The sequence below is a fragment of the Chaetodon trifascialis genome, chromosome 1 (assembly GCF_039877785.1).
Source record: "Chaetodon trifascialis isolate fChaTrf1 chromosome 1, fChaTrf1.hap1, whole genome shotgun sequence".
In the NCBI taxonomy this organism is placed as follows: Eukaryota; Metazoa; Chordata; class Actinopteri; order Chaetodontiformes; family Chaetodontidae; genus Chaetodon; species Chaetodon trifascialis.
The window spans coordinates 12,907,637-12,924,926 of NC_092056.1; the positions used below are offsets into that span (position 1 = coordinate 12,907,637).

The window sequence follows — 17,290 nt, forward strand, 5'->3', positions numbered from 1 at the left end:
TTGTTCGGCTAAATCAATGCAAACGACAAATGTGACACAGATGGGAGAGGACACACGGGAACAGACACACAAATGAAATGAAAAAGAAAAGGTGGAGAGTGGAGGGAAAGTAGCCAATGGGTCTTCCTTTTGCTCTGTTTATTACACACCGCCTTTTTCTTGATTTTGGCAGCCTTCTGTACCCTCTGGCAGGCGGGCGGGCAGGCGTTGGGACGGGACAAGGTCAGCAGATACGGAAGCACAAAAAACAGGAGGGAAAGGAGGAGGAAATAAAGAAGGTAAATAAAAGAAGGTAAGACAGTAAAGCCCCAAACCAAACGGCAGGTGTGCTATCACGAGAGAGAGAGAGACAGAGAGAGCGAGAGAGAGAGAGAGGGGAAAAGTGTGTGTGTGTGTGTGTGTGTGTGTGTGTGTGTGTGTGTGTGTGTGTGCGCGTGTGTTTGTGGAGATAGCGTTTGCACAGCCGTGTTGGTTATCAGATACAAATCAAAACAGCAATTACAGACGGTAATAATTGCTTTTTCTCTTTTAAACACAGCAAATCAAAAGTGTGTAGACATGAACTGACACTGTCCCTGCACTCTTAGCATCTATATAAAGCTCCTTCAGGAGGGTCTAGAGGGTTTATTTCTTCTTATCAGCCTTACAGCTAACAACGTCTACAGCTCAGGCTATGTGTACAATATACTGACACCGCTCTTACCACCTTCGATGTTCATGTCACAGTCTGAACGCTATTACCAGTGAAAGACTTGCCAGAAAACAATCAACAACTCTCACAGAGGCAGGGGAGGGGATAAAGCCCCTAGCAAGGATTTAAACTGCGCACTTGGGATTTGTTCTCTGGGCTGCATAAAAAAAAAAGTCGAGTCACTATATGTGGAATTAAACAGCTTAGATCAACATGGAGGCAGTTTTACACAGCTAATGTGTTTGATCAGTTCATCAGTGATTCTGGTCTTGGCGTGGGCCCTGCGATTGCTGATCTTACGCTGATAATCCTTTGGGGTACTTTGTAATCTTTCAAAATCAACCCTTCTGTGTAAAGTACATGCCGAGCTGCTGCTCTTCTCTCCAGCTGCCATTGACCAGAGGAAATGATCTTGACCCTCGTTGTAAGTGTGACACTGGATGTTCGCCTGAGCCGCTGTGCAGCGCAGGAGCTGGTAAGATGGTATTTAAATAAATAAATAAAGCAGAGAAAGCAGCTCAAAGGGAAGAGTGTTTTTTTGGGTTTTCCTTTTTTAAAGTTTCCTCCACCGTGATCAGCTCTCACGCAAGACAGACATCTAAGGCTTTCAGCAATATCTACGGCTCTACTGAGCACGGAGGGGATAGACAGCAGGAAAGAGTGAGTGGAGGTGGGCTGGGCTGAAGCTGCATAAATATTACATCAAACAGAGTGAACATCATGCCAAAAAGATCTGCATAAATAACCTTTAAAGCCTTGCTACAGTTCACCTGGCACACTTGGGTCTAAGCGTGTTCCTTGTAAGACAACACGTGCATTTGTTCGGGCTGATCTGGAGCAAATTAACATGTATGGCTGCAAGTGACCGCATGTGTTGTCAGGTTTGAGAACAGTCAACTGATGTTCCAGTGTCAAAGGTTAAAAACGTTGTTTGCTGTACAGCTACTCATTCGTCCGCGAGGGCAGAGCCGTCGCATGGACTGTGCGAACTGTGCAACCGCACAGGGCCTCACGCCACTAGGGGGCCTCGCGCCAGCAATCCTGCTTCTTTTTTTTTTTTAATAAATAAATTATATATGATTTTGTCTGTCTCTGTCAAGGCCATATTAAAAAAAAAAATAAATCAAAAACAAATCCAACAAATTTAGCGGTTTTTCATTGTCGCTATGTCATTAGGCCTCACTGAAGCACATCTGAGCACATCTGTATCTCAGGATGCACCGGACCTCTTCACGGAGATGAGGTTACTTCGACAGATAGTCCCAAAGGGAACAACTATGGCACTTGAAACAATTCGATATCTCAAAGGGACTAAAGGAACTTTCCCTAACTGTGAGATTGTGCTCAGGCTCCAATTGACTTTTCCAGTAACGGTGGCATCGGGCGATCGAAGCTTTTCAAAGTTGAAACTAATTAAAAACTATTTGCGCGCCTCCATGTCACAGGACAGACTGTGCGGGCTTGCCCTGCTATCAGTTGAAAAGGACATTGCATCCAGACTGGATTATAAAGATCTTATTGCTGAGTTTGCTGCCAAGAAGGCAAGGAAAGTGACTCTGACATGATCAGTTTCTGCACAATTTATGCATGGTGAGTCCGTCTCATTTGTTAGAGTTACAGTGCAGTAAATGTGTTGTGTATAGCTGTAATGAAAATGAACGTATATTATGAATAAAAAGTGTCCTAACCTACTTCTTTAAAATGTCAAGATGCCAAGAATAAAGTGACTGAGCTGACTTGATGTAAAGCCACTCGTTGCACAGTTGATTCCCCCCCTTTGAAATAAATAGCAAAAAGCCATAGCTGAGACTATGTGTATGAATATGCTGTATTATTCTACTTGATAAAAACATATTGCAGCGGGATTATGTGTGCAGTACAACTAGAATAGCTGTGTCCGTGTGACTGTTATTCATGCGCAATTGCGCATCCATGTCAAAGAGCAGGGCCTCACATTTCAAGTTCACACAGGGCCTCGCACCCCCCCTGCGACGGCCCTGCGCGAGGGACAAATCAAGGAGATAATGGATGACTTCTTGTTCAATGGACCCGTTCCAAAGCAGGGGAATGCACTCAAAGGTGGACAGCTAACACAGTTTCATCCTGACAAGACTTTTTGCAGGGCAGGCAACTGTGCGTGACAGAGAGAGAGAGACAGAGAGAGAGAGAGAGAGAGAGAGAGAGAGAGAGAGAGAGAGAGAGAGAGAGAGACTGAGAGAGAGAGAGAACTTAACACAAATTGGATAAATGTGAATTGTTGTCAGTCATTGTGGTCACTGCATCATTGTGGTGAAGAGGGCTGAAACCAGCCGATTGGCCAAAAGACTGTTTTTAGGCTGGTCTTTCATGCCACATCCACGGTGACAAGGTTGACAATTATGGCTCGATATCAAAACTCGATACCCTTTTGGTAAGAACTGAAAAGTGTCAGCAGGACCAGGCGTCAACAAGTGTCAAGCACCGAAAGTCCAATTTGTAGTTTGTAATGATTTAAATGAACGATTTACAGTAATAACCAGTTGCCAGTTTTAGACTAATTGCCTTTCTGGACACTTGACAGTGTTTAACATTTGAAAAGTTTGACTTCTCTGTTGAAACTTAACGATGTAGAAAAACATGATTATATAGCTCAAATGTACGTATCAGTAGCAACATACTGGTATTGTAATGGTCTCTAGGTAACGCTCATTAAACTATGATAGTCTAACAGATTTTATATTTACATTTTTTGCATAATTATCTAAATACTTGCAGGCATCAGTAGTCATTTATTTCTCTCTTCAGCCACAATTTGAGTCATTTTGGAGCCTGGACGGGGACCACTAACCCTAAATCCTAATTAGAAGTGGGACAGATTACACCACACTGAAGCATGTAAAATGAGGATGTAGTGCCGAGTGGTAGGGCTGTTGAAGTATTACGACAAGGACCTAATCATCTGAGTCTGTCCCTTAATTAAATGGCCAAACTATATGTTAATTTGCTGCTATCAAACATAAGAAATATGCACAATGTGGCTAAAACAGAGACAAAACAACCAATTTAACAGGCCTAAAGGTCTCTTCAGTTCACTGAGAGTGGCTGCTATTTACCTTTTCATGCTATTCTGATGTCTGCTGACGTCACGCACCGTGAAACCTGACCTAATATTTCACACTAAAGACATAAAGTACGTTTTCTCTACTCTTTTGGTTCCTGACGTGTCCCACACTTGCGTGTATCCACCTCACAGGCGTCATTACAACATGCAACTTTCTAAAAGTAGACTACTACACTGGAGGTCATTTAATATTTAGAAATACAGCCAGGCTTGTGTTCACATGAGAGGGAGATAAAAGAGACGGGTGTCTGGGTGGCAACTGTGCACCAAAACATCAGCACTGCCTGCATGATATCATCACGTCACGAGAGCTGGTGCTTTGATCACACAAGCCACAAGTCCACGACTAAGAATTCTGAGTAGCTGTTGAACACAAGCACTTTGGGCAGAGCAACAGTAATGAACAGCGAATCAAGCTAATGAAAAAGAATATGAGACGAGCTCCTCTATGCTGCACTGGAACCATCCACAGCGTTTCTCTGAGACTGCACTGGAATATCATCAATGCAACATTAGTGAACAGCAGGGAGCGAGTGTCAACAAGGGAAATATAGGGTTCACATGCCAGCAGTCCCATTAACCAGCCAGCTGTGTCAAACACACACCCTGCAGCACAATCTGGCCAAGTTCTTTAGATGCCCTAAAAGACCACTCATGCCTAATACGTATGACTGTAATGCTTTGCTCAAGACACAAACAGCACTCAGGTCCATGTAAATTTTATTAGGAGGCAAAACAGGCCAGACATAAAACTAAAAATATCTCATGATAACTATTAAGGATGAATGATAAAAAAAATATGGTGAAATAATGTCTATCAAAATCTACTTTCTCTTGCACATATCTCCACTAATGTGAGAATATACAGATACTGCGTGACACATACAATCAAACATGCAGTATCAGCCATGTAAAGCCACTGGACATATTTCCTGCAGGGCTTCTGTGTAATTTGACAGAGTGTTACCAATGCAGCCTAAATAACAACAAGACGACTGTAACATTACGCTGGCACCTCTTGGGAGAACAAAGAGTATTGCCGTCTCGCTGTATAAAATGCTCTGAACTAGCAGCACTGATCAGATGCCGTCTCTTGGGATGTGAACAAACACATCTTAACAACACCTAAGAGTCTGGAATGAGTTAGACAGCAACAGGCTCTCAAATAGCCATTTTCCACTCTAGTAACTTTTCCAGGAAGCAGAGGACCTTTCTGGGTGCTCAGAAACTACAATCTAAATGTATTTTGTGGACCCCAAAAAGTCCAGACTATGGTGGTAACCAATAAATCAGGAACTACCAGGCAGAGTTCTCTGTACTGACACCGACCGAGTCTCAAGGCTGCTGCAACTTGTGTAAAAAATGTACTCACACAGTAAGAAAGCATTAGTTCACAGTATTATCACTATCATTAATGTTTTCTGAGGATAAAAATCAAGTCACAGTATGTAGTCAACCAACAACATAAAAATGTAACATCAAAGTCATGCAAGTGCAAATTACAAACCACAACCTAAAGAATGTGTTGTTGTCTAAAATAAATCAATTACTTTTCATTCTATTATCTGAATAATGAGCGGCACGGTGACGCAGCAGGTAGTGCGCGTGCCTCACAGCAAGAAGGTCGCCAGTTCGATCCCCGGGTCAGGCGGGGCCTTTCTGTGTGAAGTTTGCATGTTCTTCCCGTGCATGCGTGGGTTCTCTCCGGGTACTCCAGCTTCCTCCCACAGACCAAAAACATGCTCATTAGGTTAATTGGTGACTCTAAATTGTCCTTAGGTGTGAGTGTGAGCGTGAATGGTTGTCTGTCTTTGTATGTTGCCCTGCGACCGACTGTCGACCGGTTCAGGGTGTACCCCGCCTCTCACCCCGACCGCAACCCAGAAAAGGGATGGTCGTGTATATCAGGCTACAAAGCCACTACTAATACCAAATAGTTCCAGGAATTATGGGACTAGAAAAAAAGGTGAAACACAAAAAGTTCCTTTTTCACATTCCAGTTTGCATTATCACCTCATTTGAAGAACGAGAATTAAACAAATAAAAAATCCTGTTGTGCTTTGATGTTTCAGTTTGGTGTAATAAATTATTAAAAACGGCACTGAAAACTCTCCAAATCCGATGATCTGCTGTGTTTTAAGGTTATTTCTTTTAAGAATATAATCTCCATGAAACAGTTAGCAAACTCAGTTATGACTGAAGTACACAAGTTGTAGTAGCTGCAGTGTCTGTGTTTGACCAATCAGCAACATTTAGCCCTGCTACGTCCACGTCCTTCAAAAAGCAGGCAAAGATCCTGAGTTCCTTAAAAAAGTTCTCGGTTCCCTGGGAAAGTTCTTGTTGCAGAAACCGCCAATTAGTTCCTGAGATTAGTTCCAGGCACTTTTTGGTCAAGTCCTCCAGATAAAAATCACAGATAAGTGAAAAACACAGCCTTTTGATAAAGGAGAGAATGGAAATGAATATCTTAAGGCCAAAAACTGTGTGTGTGTGTGTGTGTGTGTGTGTGTGTGTGTGTGTGTGTGTGTGTGTGTGTTTTTGCATGTGAGTCAGTGTGAGTGGGTGTGTTTTTGAGTACCTTGACCCTGCTGACAGCCTCCTGGGCCTGCATCATGCGTATGTTCTTGGATGGGTTCCTCTCAGACAGCAGCTGAGTGGAGCCCAGGTAGTTAGCAGCAAAGATAATTCCATCAATCAGGTCTTCTGGTTCGCAGGGTCCTGGGACTGGGCCAGGGAGAAGCAGAGAGGACGGTGATTAACAGAGAGACACGGGGAAGGACACAGCACGGTTTGACTGAAAGGGTCGGTGTGCGGTGGAGAGGGTACTGCAATCACTGCAGTCAATGTGCTGTGTGGAGAAATGGAGCCAAACACTTGCTCTGGGGATGAGAGATGGAGATAACAGGCCGGGTGGGATTGAGCAGTGAGATGGCCACTGGCTGTGAGCTGATGGAGGTGCAGTGCTGGTGGGAGGCTGGGCAGAGATTAATCTGTGTCTGTGATATGTAGATGTGGACTCTCAGACACCCACTCGGGAACACAATGTGCTGTCATGATCTGAAGGAGCAGATAGGCAGCTAAGCCCCTCTCACATTATTAGGCTGAGCATCTGCCCAGAGGCAGGGAAAGACCAGTTATATCACAGCCTGTGAGGTGGCAGACTGAAGGCAAAGTCATACTTGGAACGGTTCCATGCAATTACAATATTTTGATTTCATCACCGAACAGGTGTGCAGGCAGATTAACTTACCATCGACAAAGCTGGGGAAGGATGCAACCTTCTTTGCTGGCTGGAAGACAAACACAGGATATGACAGATAAAGGGTTGTGAATGGGTTTGCGGTGGATTAAATACGTCTCTCCAGTCTCAATCAAACCAGACTAAACTATTACGTTTGACTGTGTTGGTGTATACATCTAATCTTAAAGAGCACCTGTTGCTTTGAAAGTGGTGACAGAAGTCGCCATAACTGTGTTTTGTTTTCATGTTTTGACTGCAGATATGCAAAGCAAAATCCCTCATCTGGTTTTAAAAGTTTGATGGAACAAAATAGCACTAACATTTTACAAAATCTAGTCATGTACACACGCACAAAAGGCTAAATGTGTACATTTAAAGGAAAGCAGAATGTCAATTATAAACAAGGCAGAACCCCCTCAGAAATGAATAATCATAACTGACTCTTGATCCCTCTTGAGATGCTTTTGCTTAGGAAAGGCATCATAAATATTCAGACATTTCAATTATTTTTCCCACATACACACTTAAATGCATTTACACCTGATTACTTCTACTGCTGCAGAAACTGGATATATGCGCCTTGCTCGAGGGCACTTCAAAAGTGGGTGTGGAGAGAGTGCCAAGTGTTACTCATCCACTTCACACACAGACATTGCTGTGGGAGGTGGAAGGGAGAGGAGGGAGGATTAAGCTACAGATAAGAGATGGCCACAGAGAGAGCTGTGAATTGTGAAGTGATTCATGAGATTCAAACACTCAACCCCCTGGATCTACCGGATTGTCTAACGTGCTACACCTGCTACTACACAATCAACAGGGAGGACAGGGAGGTGCGGCTGAAGCATCCACTGCAGACATCTCAGTGAAAAATGGCTCTCATAAAATCGCAAGCAGACACGCTGCTCAATTACCACGATGCAATCACACCACAAGCAGAGGACATGAGCTGAGGTTGTAATTACACAATTACTAATTTACTCAGTGGCACACATGTACGCGCAACAGCACCCGAGCACATCAACAACAGCATCCTGCCGATGGAAGGAATGATGAAGGAAACACTGCGACGGAACACCCAGCAGCATCTTACCTCGGGTACATTGTTGTTCTCCAGGGGAACGTTGAGGTCAGAGCGCTGCTGTTTTCTGGGCTGCTCTGCACCATTGCTCACCTGACGGGTCAACACAGAAGGACAGGTGAGAGCCAATAAGAATTAGAGAAGAGGATAAAGCTGAACAGAGTGTGATAGTGTATAAGACCAAACATGGAAACATTTCCTTTTTGTTTCTGCTGGAGTGGGAAGCAGAGGTTCAGGTGGGAGGAAAGGTCATGTGACTCACATGTGGGAGGTTTTAAATACGTAGGTAGGCCTGCTATAAACAAGGTGTGTGTAAGAGTCTAATAACAACAAAGACAGAAGTGTTAACCTACAAATGAAAGGAATCATGTTAATGATGAAGCATTCTTTTGAAAGGTTCAAACTGGTGGAAGTTGGCACATGGTTGTGTCTTTTACTTGACCTCCAGCCATCCCTTTCTTTTGTCTCATCTTCATCACATATATGGCCGTATACAGCACGTCCAATGTATAACCACACAGGGGGAGGATTACATGTGTTCCCCTGGATATCCATCTTCCATTCCACAACTGCTCATTACCATTCAATCATGTTACAGGCTGAAATGAAATCCTCCTGCCAATAAAACCTATTACTCCTTTGTGTGGCAGTGAAAAAGTGGAATCCAGAGGAACAGCCCATGCTGCTGTGCATCTGGAATTGAAATTAATTACCACAGACATGACACTAGTGGCCTCATTTGCAAAAAGGGAGCTAAATGTAAAGTCCTTATCAGTATTCATCATGCTGCCCAACTCAGTTGTTCAAATAACCATTAAATTAATGAGCTTCGTGTCGTTGTTTAGTGGGACAGCATGCTAAACTGCGATGTTCTACAAAGCTACATTCATGTACAGAGTCCCGAGTGAATCCAGACAAACTCGAAGAACTCATGGAGAGGTTACACAGGCAAATTTGAGACGACTGTCAGCTTTAATGTGCACACTACAGGACAGGATCTTTTGGAACCGTGAGTGTCTGATTTTGCACTACAGTGCAGTACACACATGTACTTAACAAATCAGCCTCACGCTAAATTTTTAATTAAGCGACACTGAAGCCACCAGATCCATCCACCACAGCAGTCCGCAGTCTGACAGAGAAGCTACTACTGCACAATACTGAGGATTTTATCAGCAATAAATGAATTCTAATATGCAGTGGGGAATAACTAACTGAAACACATAACAAAACAGCAATTAAATGAAAAATATTACAAGTCAGAAGAATTAGACAAGTTAAAAATATGAATGCTATATCATTATGGATTCATGTCCATCTGATGAATCTGATGTTAAGCTTTTCAGGTAAATCATACAACAGACTCATAATGGTTACAAACCATGGTTGGTTTGGTCTGGTTTTTACCAGAGTGTCGGTATTCTTTAGTAGTTCATGGAAGAATTTTTTAATTCAGGCAACTAATACTTATAGTGCAGTCTTCTGACATTGTTGGATAAAAATGAACCTATTTCAGAAGAGCTGTGGAGTGGTGGAGGAAAGGTGTAACACATTCCATCATTGAGGAAAGCCCTAAAAATGAGCTGCATCCCTTTATGGGAGAGAGGAAAACTTCATTGCATCCCAAAACAGAGTGAAAGCAAGTAAAAAGACTGACTGGAGAAGTAGATTATTATAGGAAACTTGGTCTAAATGTTTAGACTGCAAAACCCTTCACCATTGTCCAAACACTGGCATACTGATGGTTAAAACATTTAGCACCATTTAAAATACAACTACTCTTAATATTCTTCCCTCACACCAACAGAATGTGTGAGAAGATGACCTCCCTCTGTTTTCTAACTCTTCTTTTAACATAATCTTTTGGCTCCACACTGTGCAGCAAAGCTCTTATCAAATTGACAGTTGTCCCGGTTCATTCACGGGTCATGTTGAAGTGGCGTACGGAGAACATTTCATTTGATAACACGGGTCAGAACGACCGCGTCATCTCAGTGAGTCTGGGAGTCATCAGAATCCGCAGTGTACTGTACATTCTTCCAATTTAATCGAGCTCTTCTGTCTGACCCACTTCTGCGCTACAAATGAGCTGCACAGTGAATGTACAAGCACATGTGCGCACTGTGGAGCAGGTGTGTATCAGCATGCTGCCTACAGGAGACTATCTCTGTTCTCCTTTTACCATCTGACTTTTAAAAGATGGGGGGGGGCTCTGCGTGTGTCTAAGCCTATCGATGTGTCTGTACAGTGTGTGTGCACTTATCCAGGTCTGAGAGAGATGAGGAGGGGGACATCTCAAGGTAACATGGGGGAGGGGAAAGGCTCCAGCTATTCTCTGGATGGCACTGAGCAACGCGATCTTTATACTGCTGTTGGTCCCTATGTTGGTCATCATGTGCATTTTTTTCACTCTTACTGAATTCACTGCTTGTGCCTTTTTCAGTTCAAACATGCCACAGTATGAAAAGCAGAGGTGTGAAACATAAAAGTATGATGGCTGCTTCAGTTCCAACAATTATTTCTGAACAGAAATCCACTGGAATTATCAACTTGCAAGAATTGGTATCTTAATTTGGCCGAACACGCATCATTAACAATGCTTTAACAAGAGGTAAAATTTATTCATCGACTACAAAATGAAACTCTCAGCTGTTGCCTGGTTAATGTGCTCTCTGTATGTAGGTGTTTGTATTTTTGATGCTGTATACTTGAGAAATAAGCAGTTTCAAAAGGAGTGAAAGTGGTTCGTCTTCCTCCAGAGCATCCAGCTCACAACGTCATGTCATTTTCAGACAGGTAGCTTGCAGTAATACTGAAGTGTCAACGACTGACAGTTGGTGGACAGTAAACACTATTGGGAATCCCTTAACCTTTAAACATATCATTGTTTTTGGATTATCGGCTCAATACTCCTGAATCAGCACCTGCAAAGTTCACGGCCTTAACCTCTCACTAACAGCTCACCTGCTCCTGTGTCCACCTCTGCCTGTCTTCGGGGGAGCGTGGGTGTGCCTTGATGCCCCTCTGGAGGTCTGGGTTGTTGTGCTGCATGGAGGGCAGGTTCAGGGACTTGGGCCTGCTGTCGTGGCGATGGTGAGGTGGTGGGTAGGGGGCTGCATCAGGCTTTGGGTGAGGGTAGTCACTTGGTGCAGGGTCCTGTGCCAGCTCCTCTGGGCTTTGGTCAGTGCCACTGCTTAAACTCCCCATGCTCATACTCATCTTGATCTCCGCAACAATTTGGTCAATGTCCTCCTCCGCCTCCTCCCCCGTCTCCCCCTCCACTACCAGCACCTTACGGCTACGGTACGGGGAGACTCGCACTGAGTTCCCATTGTCCTCTGGAGCATAGTAGTCTCCTGTGTAAGCCCTTCCATGTCTGTCCTCCTCGTCACCGTCCTCATCTTCTTCCTCATTAGGGCAGTACTCCTCGCTCTCTGCCTCCTCCTCTTCTTCTTGGTTGTGCAGGGTGTCTTGCAGAGAGGGTTGGTGGCGGAGGTGATGGTGGTGGTGATGGTCCAGGATGGGTTCTGGTCTTCCATTGTATATCTGTTCGTCCGGATCTTGCTCCACCACCTCGCAGCGTACCTCCCCTGCTCCCTCATCCCACTCCTCCATCCTGTGCCTCTCACACCCTGCCCACTGCTCCTGCCTGACCTGGTTCTCTTCCCTCCACTCCTCCCTTGCCTCCTCATCTCCTTCTCTCCACTCTTCCCTCACCTCTTCCTCCTCTTCTCTCCACTCTTCCCTCACTGTTCCCTCTCCTTCCTCATCTTCCACCCATTCGTCCTCTCTCACTTCCCCCTCAACCTCTCCCTCCTCGACCCACCCTTCCACAGCCTCCTGGCATTCATCGGTGTGGGCTCCGCCTGGTTGCATGGTGCCGGTGCAGTCCCCTTGGCTGTGGCTGTGGCTGTGGCTGTGACTGTGGTTGCAGTCTCCCTGGCTGCTGCAGTCCATACCTTCCAGGTAGCTGTCGTCTTCTGGGCAGTAGCGGATGTAGTAGGTCACACCTTCATCCTCCTCTGCCAACCCTGCAGGGATTTATGATCACAAACAGACATGTTTCTTAATACCCGGGGCTTCTTTATTAAAATCACAATAAACACTGAATTACCAAACATTCAGAAGTACTTATTAGGGATGGGAATCAATCAGTTCCCATTTAAAACCAGTTCCTGTTCCAGTTTTGTCCCTTTTGTCCATTTTATCAGGCAGAAATGAATAGAGAGCTCAGAATCAATAATGGAGGACTGGATTATGGAGGGGCAAGGATAAAATCTTTATCCGTGATAATAATAAAATATAATCATCCATATGATTAATACTGTCCTCACCGTCATCATAGTCTTCCTCATCCTCAGAGGTGTTGTTGATGTAGTCAGAGCTGGAGTCATCATCCAGGCTGTCAGCTCCACCGTGGAAGGCTGCCCGGTCATGATCATCTTGGTCATGGTCGTGTTCCGGTGTGGAGGGTGTTACTGGCCGCTGGTCCTCCAGTTCTGCATCTGCTTGGTTGTTGTACCGCTTCACTTCAACCTCTGTGTCTACATCCACATCTGGATTGTTACGACTCACATCTTGAGACTTGGGAGAAGAATATTGTGCCTTACAGGTACGGGGGAGGGGTTTCGGATCATGTGACTCTTTGGGGTAGCAGACCGGGCGTTGCCGAGGGGGGAGTGATTTCAGATCACATGACTCTGTAGGATGAGGGGTGGGACAGGAGGCGGGGCCTGGAGCAGCCATGCTGTTTGCTCCACTGGTCCCTGGCCTCTTCCTATGAGCCATGATTGGCGGCTTACAGGCCATGCATTGTTATTGGTTTGATCCTAGGGAAAGACACAGGTGCACAGTGTTAGTGCAACATCAGATACAACTGTTAATCCAACCATGCAAGTGCATACACAAGAGAGAAAAATACTACAACAGAACAGAATAAAATACAATGTTCAAGGCTAAAGCCGGTAAGCTTTGGAGCTGATCAAACAAGTACAATTCCGTCTTTGTGCGTTTCAGCTGGCCAAGAAAGTTCATTGCGCCCCTCGTCAAAATAGCAAATGTGCACACAATAGAGACTCTTAAAAAACATTAGGCACAACCTTACAAACACAGTCCATTTATCTCTCTCATTCTTTTTCTGCACTTTGCATACGGCTGCAACATACTTTCAGTGCCTGACAAACCAATCTATTCCTGTAACTAAGCATGACAGTCTCTGCTTTACTTCAGCCACTTTTGTGCTTACTTAGCACAACTTTGGCTTCAAATACACAACAGTGGGCTCAATATACAGTATCATTCAGGCTCAGCTTCACAACAATAGGCACAAAGAGCTGAGCCTTTGTAAGGATACTGCCTTCACGTAAATCTAATGGGACACTGCCAGAGGATAAATCAATGCTTAAATCAAGGTCATCTCCACATATCGTAGGTGCTGCACATGGTACCAATGGGCTTACAGATGTCAGGGTAGGCTTGTATTGATCTTTAAGTAGTTTGCTAGCGGAGAATGGTCGACCTGGGAGACAATAAAGTCCCTTCCTGCACAAGACCTGGTTAAGTAGTGCAGGTGAGGGAACAGTGAATTGTTTCTTGCTGTGGTGAGGAAGTAGCCTGACAGCTTGCACACCCAAATTACATTTTCTTTCCCATGAGAACCTCTTGAATAATCACAAAGCAGAACCTGTGTGTTGTAATTTATGTGATTTATGATGAAACTCAACTGTTATCAACAAACATCAGTAACTGCCAAAACCATGTCCAGTCCTTAAACGGCTACATATTCCAGTTAGATAAAGTTTTTCAAGCAGGGGTTGTGTTTACATTCAGAGCAACTTAGAGCAGGCAGATAGAGTAGATATAAAGTAACAGGCTTACATTCCTGTATACAAAATAGAATCTTATTAAAAAAGGTACCCAAACAAGATAAAGGTATCCCATAAATCATGAAATAATCCTATTACAGACATAAAAAAGAAACACAAAACCATGAAAGCCAGCATTAGCACACATCAACACACTAAATCCAGGACTACAGCCATAAGAGCACATTACTATTAGTTTTACTGCATTTCAACTGACTACAGAAGTTCAGAGGATGTTTTTCTTTTTGTGTCCCTGTCATCCATTTTGCCTCCATCCCCACTTTGTTGTGCCATCCAGTTGCCACAAACAACAGCCCTCAGAGGGGTGTTGCTTCAGTCCCCCATTTACCTTCACCATAATTACATTTCCACTGCCAGTGATTACACTGGTTAATTAGCTCTGCACAACCTGGCACAAACACATCCCTTCTACAACACAAACACACAAATACAGAAGAACACGCGTGCACACAGCTGGCTGCGCCACAGGTAGCCAAGTCAGGGGACAAAGATTACATGTGCACACAAAGCACATGTACTGGGCTGTTGCTGCTATATGGCACAGAAAGGTTACACACATATAAATAATTAAGAGCACTTCCATGGTGATTACTAATCACAGAGTATTTGTACATGCACCCACAGACACAAAAACACACAGTATGAACACCAAATGAAATACACCATATACATCTAATGATCCAAATTGATTCATGATTTAAAAAAAGCTCACAAAAGGTTTTCACTCCAAACTTTTGCAGATGACTAAAAAATGACCTCAGCTTGTTAACATCAAGGAAACAGTGCACTGACTGCATCTCTTACCTGAGCTACTGAGCTGGGAAGTGGTATACAATAGCATCGGGAACTGCTGTAACAACAGCCCTTTCCTCCCTTCCTTCCTATTTCCCATCTCGCTTCGCTCCTCCCTTCCCCCACCAGCTGCTACAGAGCATGCACCTCCCTGACTCCACCCTCCATCCTCCTCCACATTGTATCCCCGCATCCTCCTGAAGAGAACCAGCCCTGCCTCCCCTGGGGCTGAGGGTGAGGATTGGTAACTATGGGTAACTGCATCCCCTGGGGACTGATAACCTGTGACCTCCTCTTTGTTGCTTTCCTATATTCACAAGCCCTCTTTTTCTGGTGTGGTGTTGCCTGACTCTGGCTGCATTTGATTCATGTCACGTTTTTGACATTTTTCCCCGAGTGTCATTATAATTGCTGTGTAAATTTGGAAAATCCTATAAGTCCCTGGCCAGGTGGCTTTTCCCAAATCTGCTTGGTCTGGCATGTATTACAGATTTGATTTGTGTTTATTGAATTTGCATGAATTTGTACACGATGTGATGCCATCATTGAGACACACAGGGGATCTGTCCCACCTGTTTAGTACCATTAGGACAGATTTACAATGAATTATGACATATGGCACAACTACATTTGTACACACAGGATGTGTCTACATGTCACAAAGCCAGTTTGTAGCTGCACTTTTAGTTTGTCCATTTACCAGCCAATCCATAGCTCCAAAATAACTGAATGAGAACAGTCATCCTCTCCATTTCTTTGGAAATTTTATGGAGTTTGGGGGGATTTTAGCTCCCAAAGATCCCTATAAAACAAACACTGCATAGCCTTGGCATTAATTCTAACTCTGTATATGAGCTCCACTGCATCTGTCATTACATGCAAATATCCTTAATTTTACTTATCATGTAGACCAGGAGAACATTAGTTTTTTAGTAGATACTGCAGTTGGAGGAAAAGGAGGGATTCTTCTAGCTAAATTGTCCGTTCACAGGTGCTGAGCCTTGAACAACTGACTGGAAGCTTCCTCATTAGCACTTTGTCAAATTCCTTTTTAATTTCACTTCCAACAACCATATTTTCCCACCTAGTTCAGATACTTGGTGATTAAAGGATGATAGTTTGTTTAATTGAATTTTGTTGCAAGGTTTTGGACAGTCATCAACTTAAACTTAACTTTTAAAAACTTTTACATTATCCATCAGGTCCAGTCTTCTTTAAGCCAACAGGCACCACTGGGTCATGAGTGGCCACACCGGCGGCTCTAGTCAGCTCAAGACAGCAGCTGCTGATGCTGAATTGCCGCAGGAGGCAGTCGGTAAGCAGAACACGCCTCACCTAACCAGTGATGTCCCATATTGCAGTGCAGTTTCTCTGTTTTTTGCCACTTCAACATTTTCTATTCTTCGACTAGCAAAATTCTACAACAGGACAAAGTGAGAAAGAGAAAACTTTACAGCGTAATTTGCAATTATTCACTTAGACATATTCTCCATTTGTTCTGAGATTATTTAGATTCATGGTGCCAGGAAAATGGCTGGCTATTTCCTTTCATTTGTCTCTGCAGTATTACCTAGAGTTTAATTCAGATGACTGAATATCTACTGGCAGCTGGCCCTCAGCTGCTGATGTGCAACTTTAAACAGGCGACGCCTAATTTCTCATAGAACTACAATCTGTTTGCATCTGTTTACATCTCACAACGTACATAAGTGTTAGTTTTTTACTAGTAATTCCACACAACTTTGTGGCTAATTTTAAGTCTTCTGGATTCTAACTCGTGAACTTGAAATGGTTATTTTCATGTTCTTCAAACTTCTCCATCCACCCTGTCAAACTGACAAGCTGTACAAATTTGTTTATTCTACTTTATACATGGTCAGCATCTTAAACACATAGGCCACCACCCACCCTTATTCCACAATTCTAATGCATCAAAGTAAGTCTTTTGTGAAGAGTGGACATTCTTATATTGTTCTGACTTCCTCCTACACAATCTCTAAATTGCCCATAGCTGCACATGTGGGTTTAAAAGACTGTTTATCCAAGTTAGTTTCTCATGGACAGGCTGTTCGTCTGCCTTGTGCCGAATGCATGCAGGGATGTGCTCAATCTGAATAGAAATGGATAGAAATTATCAATGATTGGTGCAAAAAGAAACCAGAATCCAGCTGCCTCCATCACTGCAACTTCTTTCTACCTGCACACACACACACATACTCTCCACATAAATGCGTTGAAATGTGGTCACATTTCAAGCCATTACCTTCGTCACTAAAATAGGCTTGACACACATACACACCAGCAGTACTGACAGGAACATACCAGCCTGCCTGCCTGCCTGCAGTATCCCAATTGTCTGTTTTGAGGTGCAGCTGGGGACCACTTGCGTAGGGCTGTCTCCACGGACAAACCTATTCATGTCTGCCACAAAACGCTTCATCTACAGTACGATAAAGCCTTAAATTACCCTCAGACACTCCCCTTGTTTGGCAGACACGTCTTA

General features: G+C 43.8%; 1 protein-coding gene across 2 annotated transcripts in view; it reads right to left on the minus strand.

Moving 5' to 3' along the window:
- apba2b (amyloid beta (A4) precursor protein-binding, family A, member 2b) overlaps positions 1-17,290 on the minus strand; it is a 61,629-nt gene that overhangs the window by 12,010 nt on the left and 32,329 nt on the right. The window contains exons 3-8 of one of the 2 annotated variants that reach the window (XM_070984260.1): positions 12,445-12,939; positions 11,075-12,141; positions 8,123-8,203; positions 7,042-7,081; positions 6,370-6,515; positions 150-185 (exon numbers count right to left, since the gene is read on the minus strand). In XM_070984260.1, coding sequence (XP_070840361.1) covers positions 150-185; positions 6,370-6,515; positions 7,042-7,081; positions 8,123-8,203; positions 11,075-12,141; positions 12,445-12,919 — 1,845 coding nt within the window. In that variant the 5' untranslated portion in view covers positions 12,920-12,939. The remainder of the gene's footprint in view (positions 1-149; positions 186-6,369; positions 6,516-7,041; positions 7,082-8,122; positions 8,204-11,074; positions 12,142-12,444; positions 12,940-17,290) is intronic. The other variant, XM_070984351.1, reaches the window with a different exon arrangement.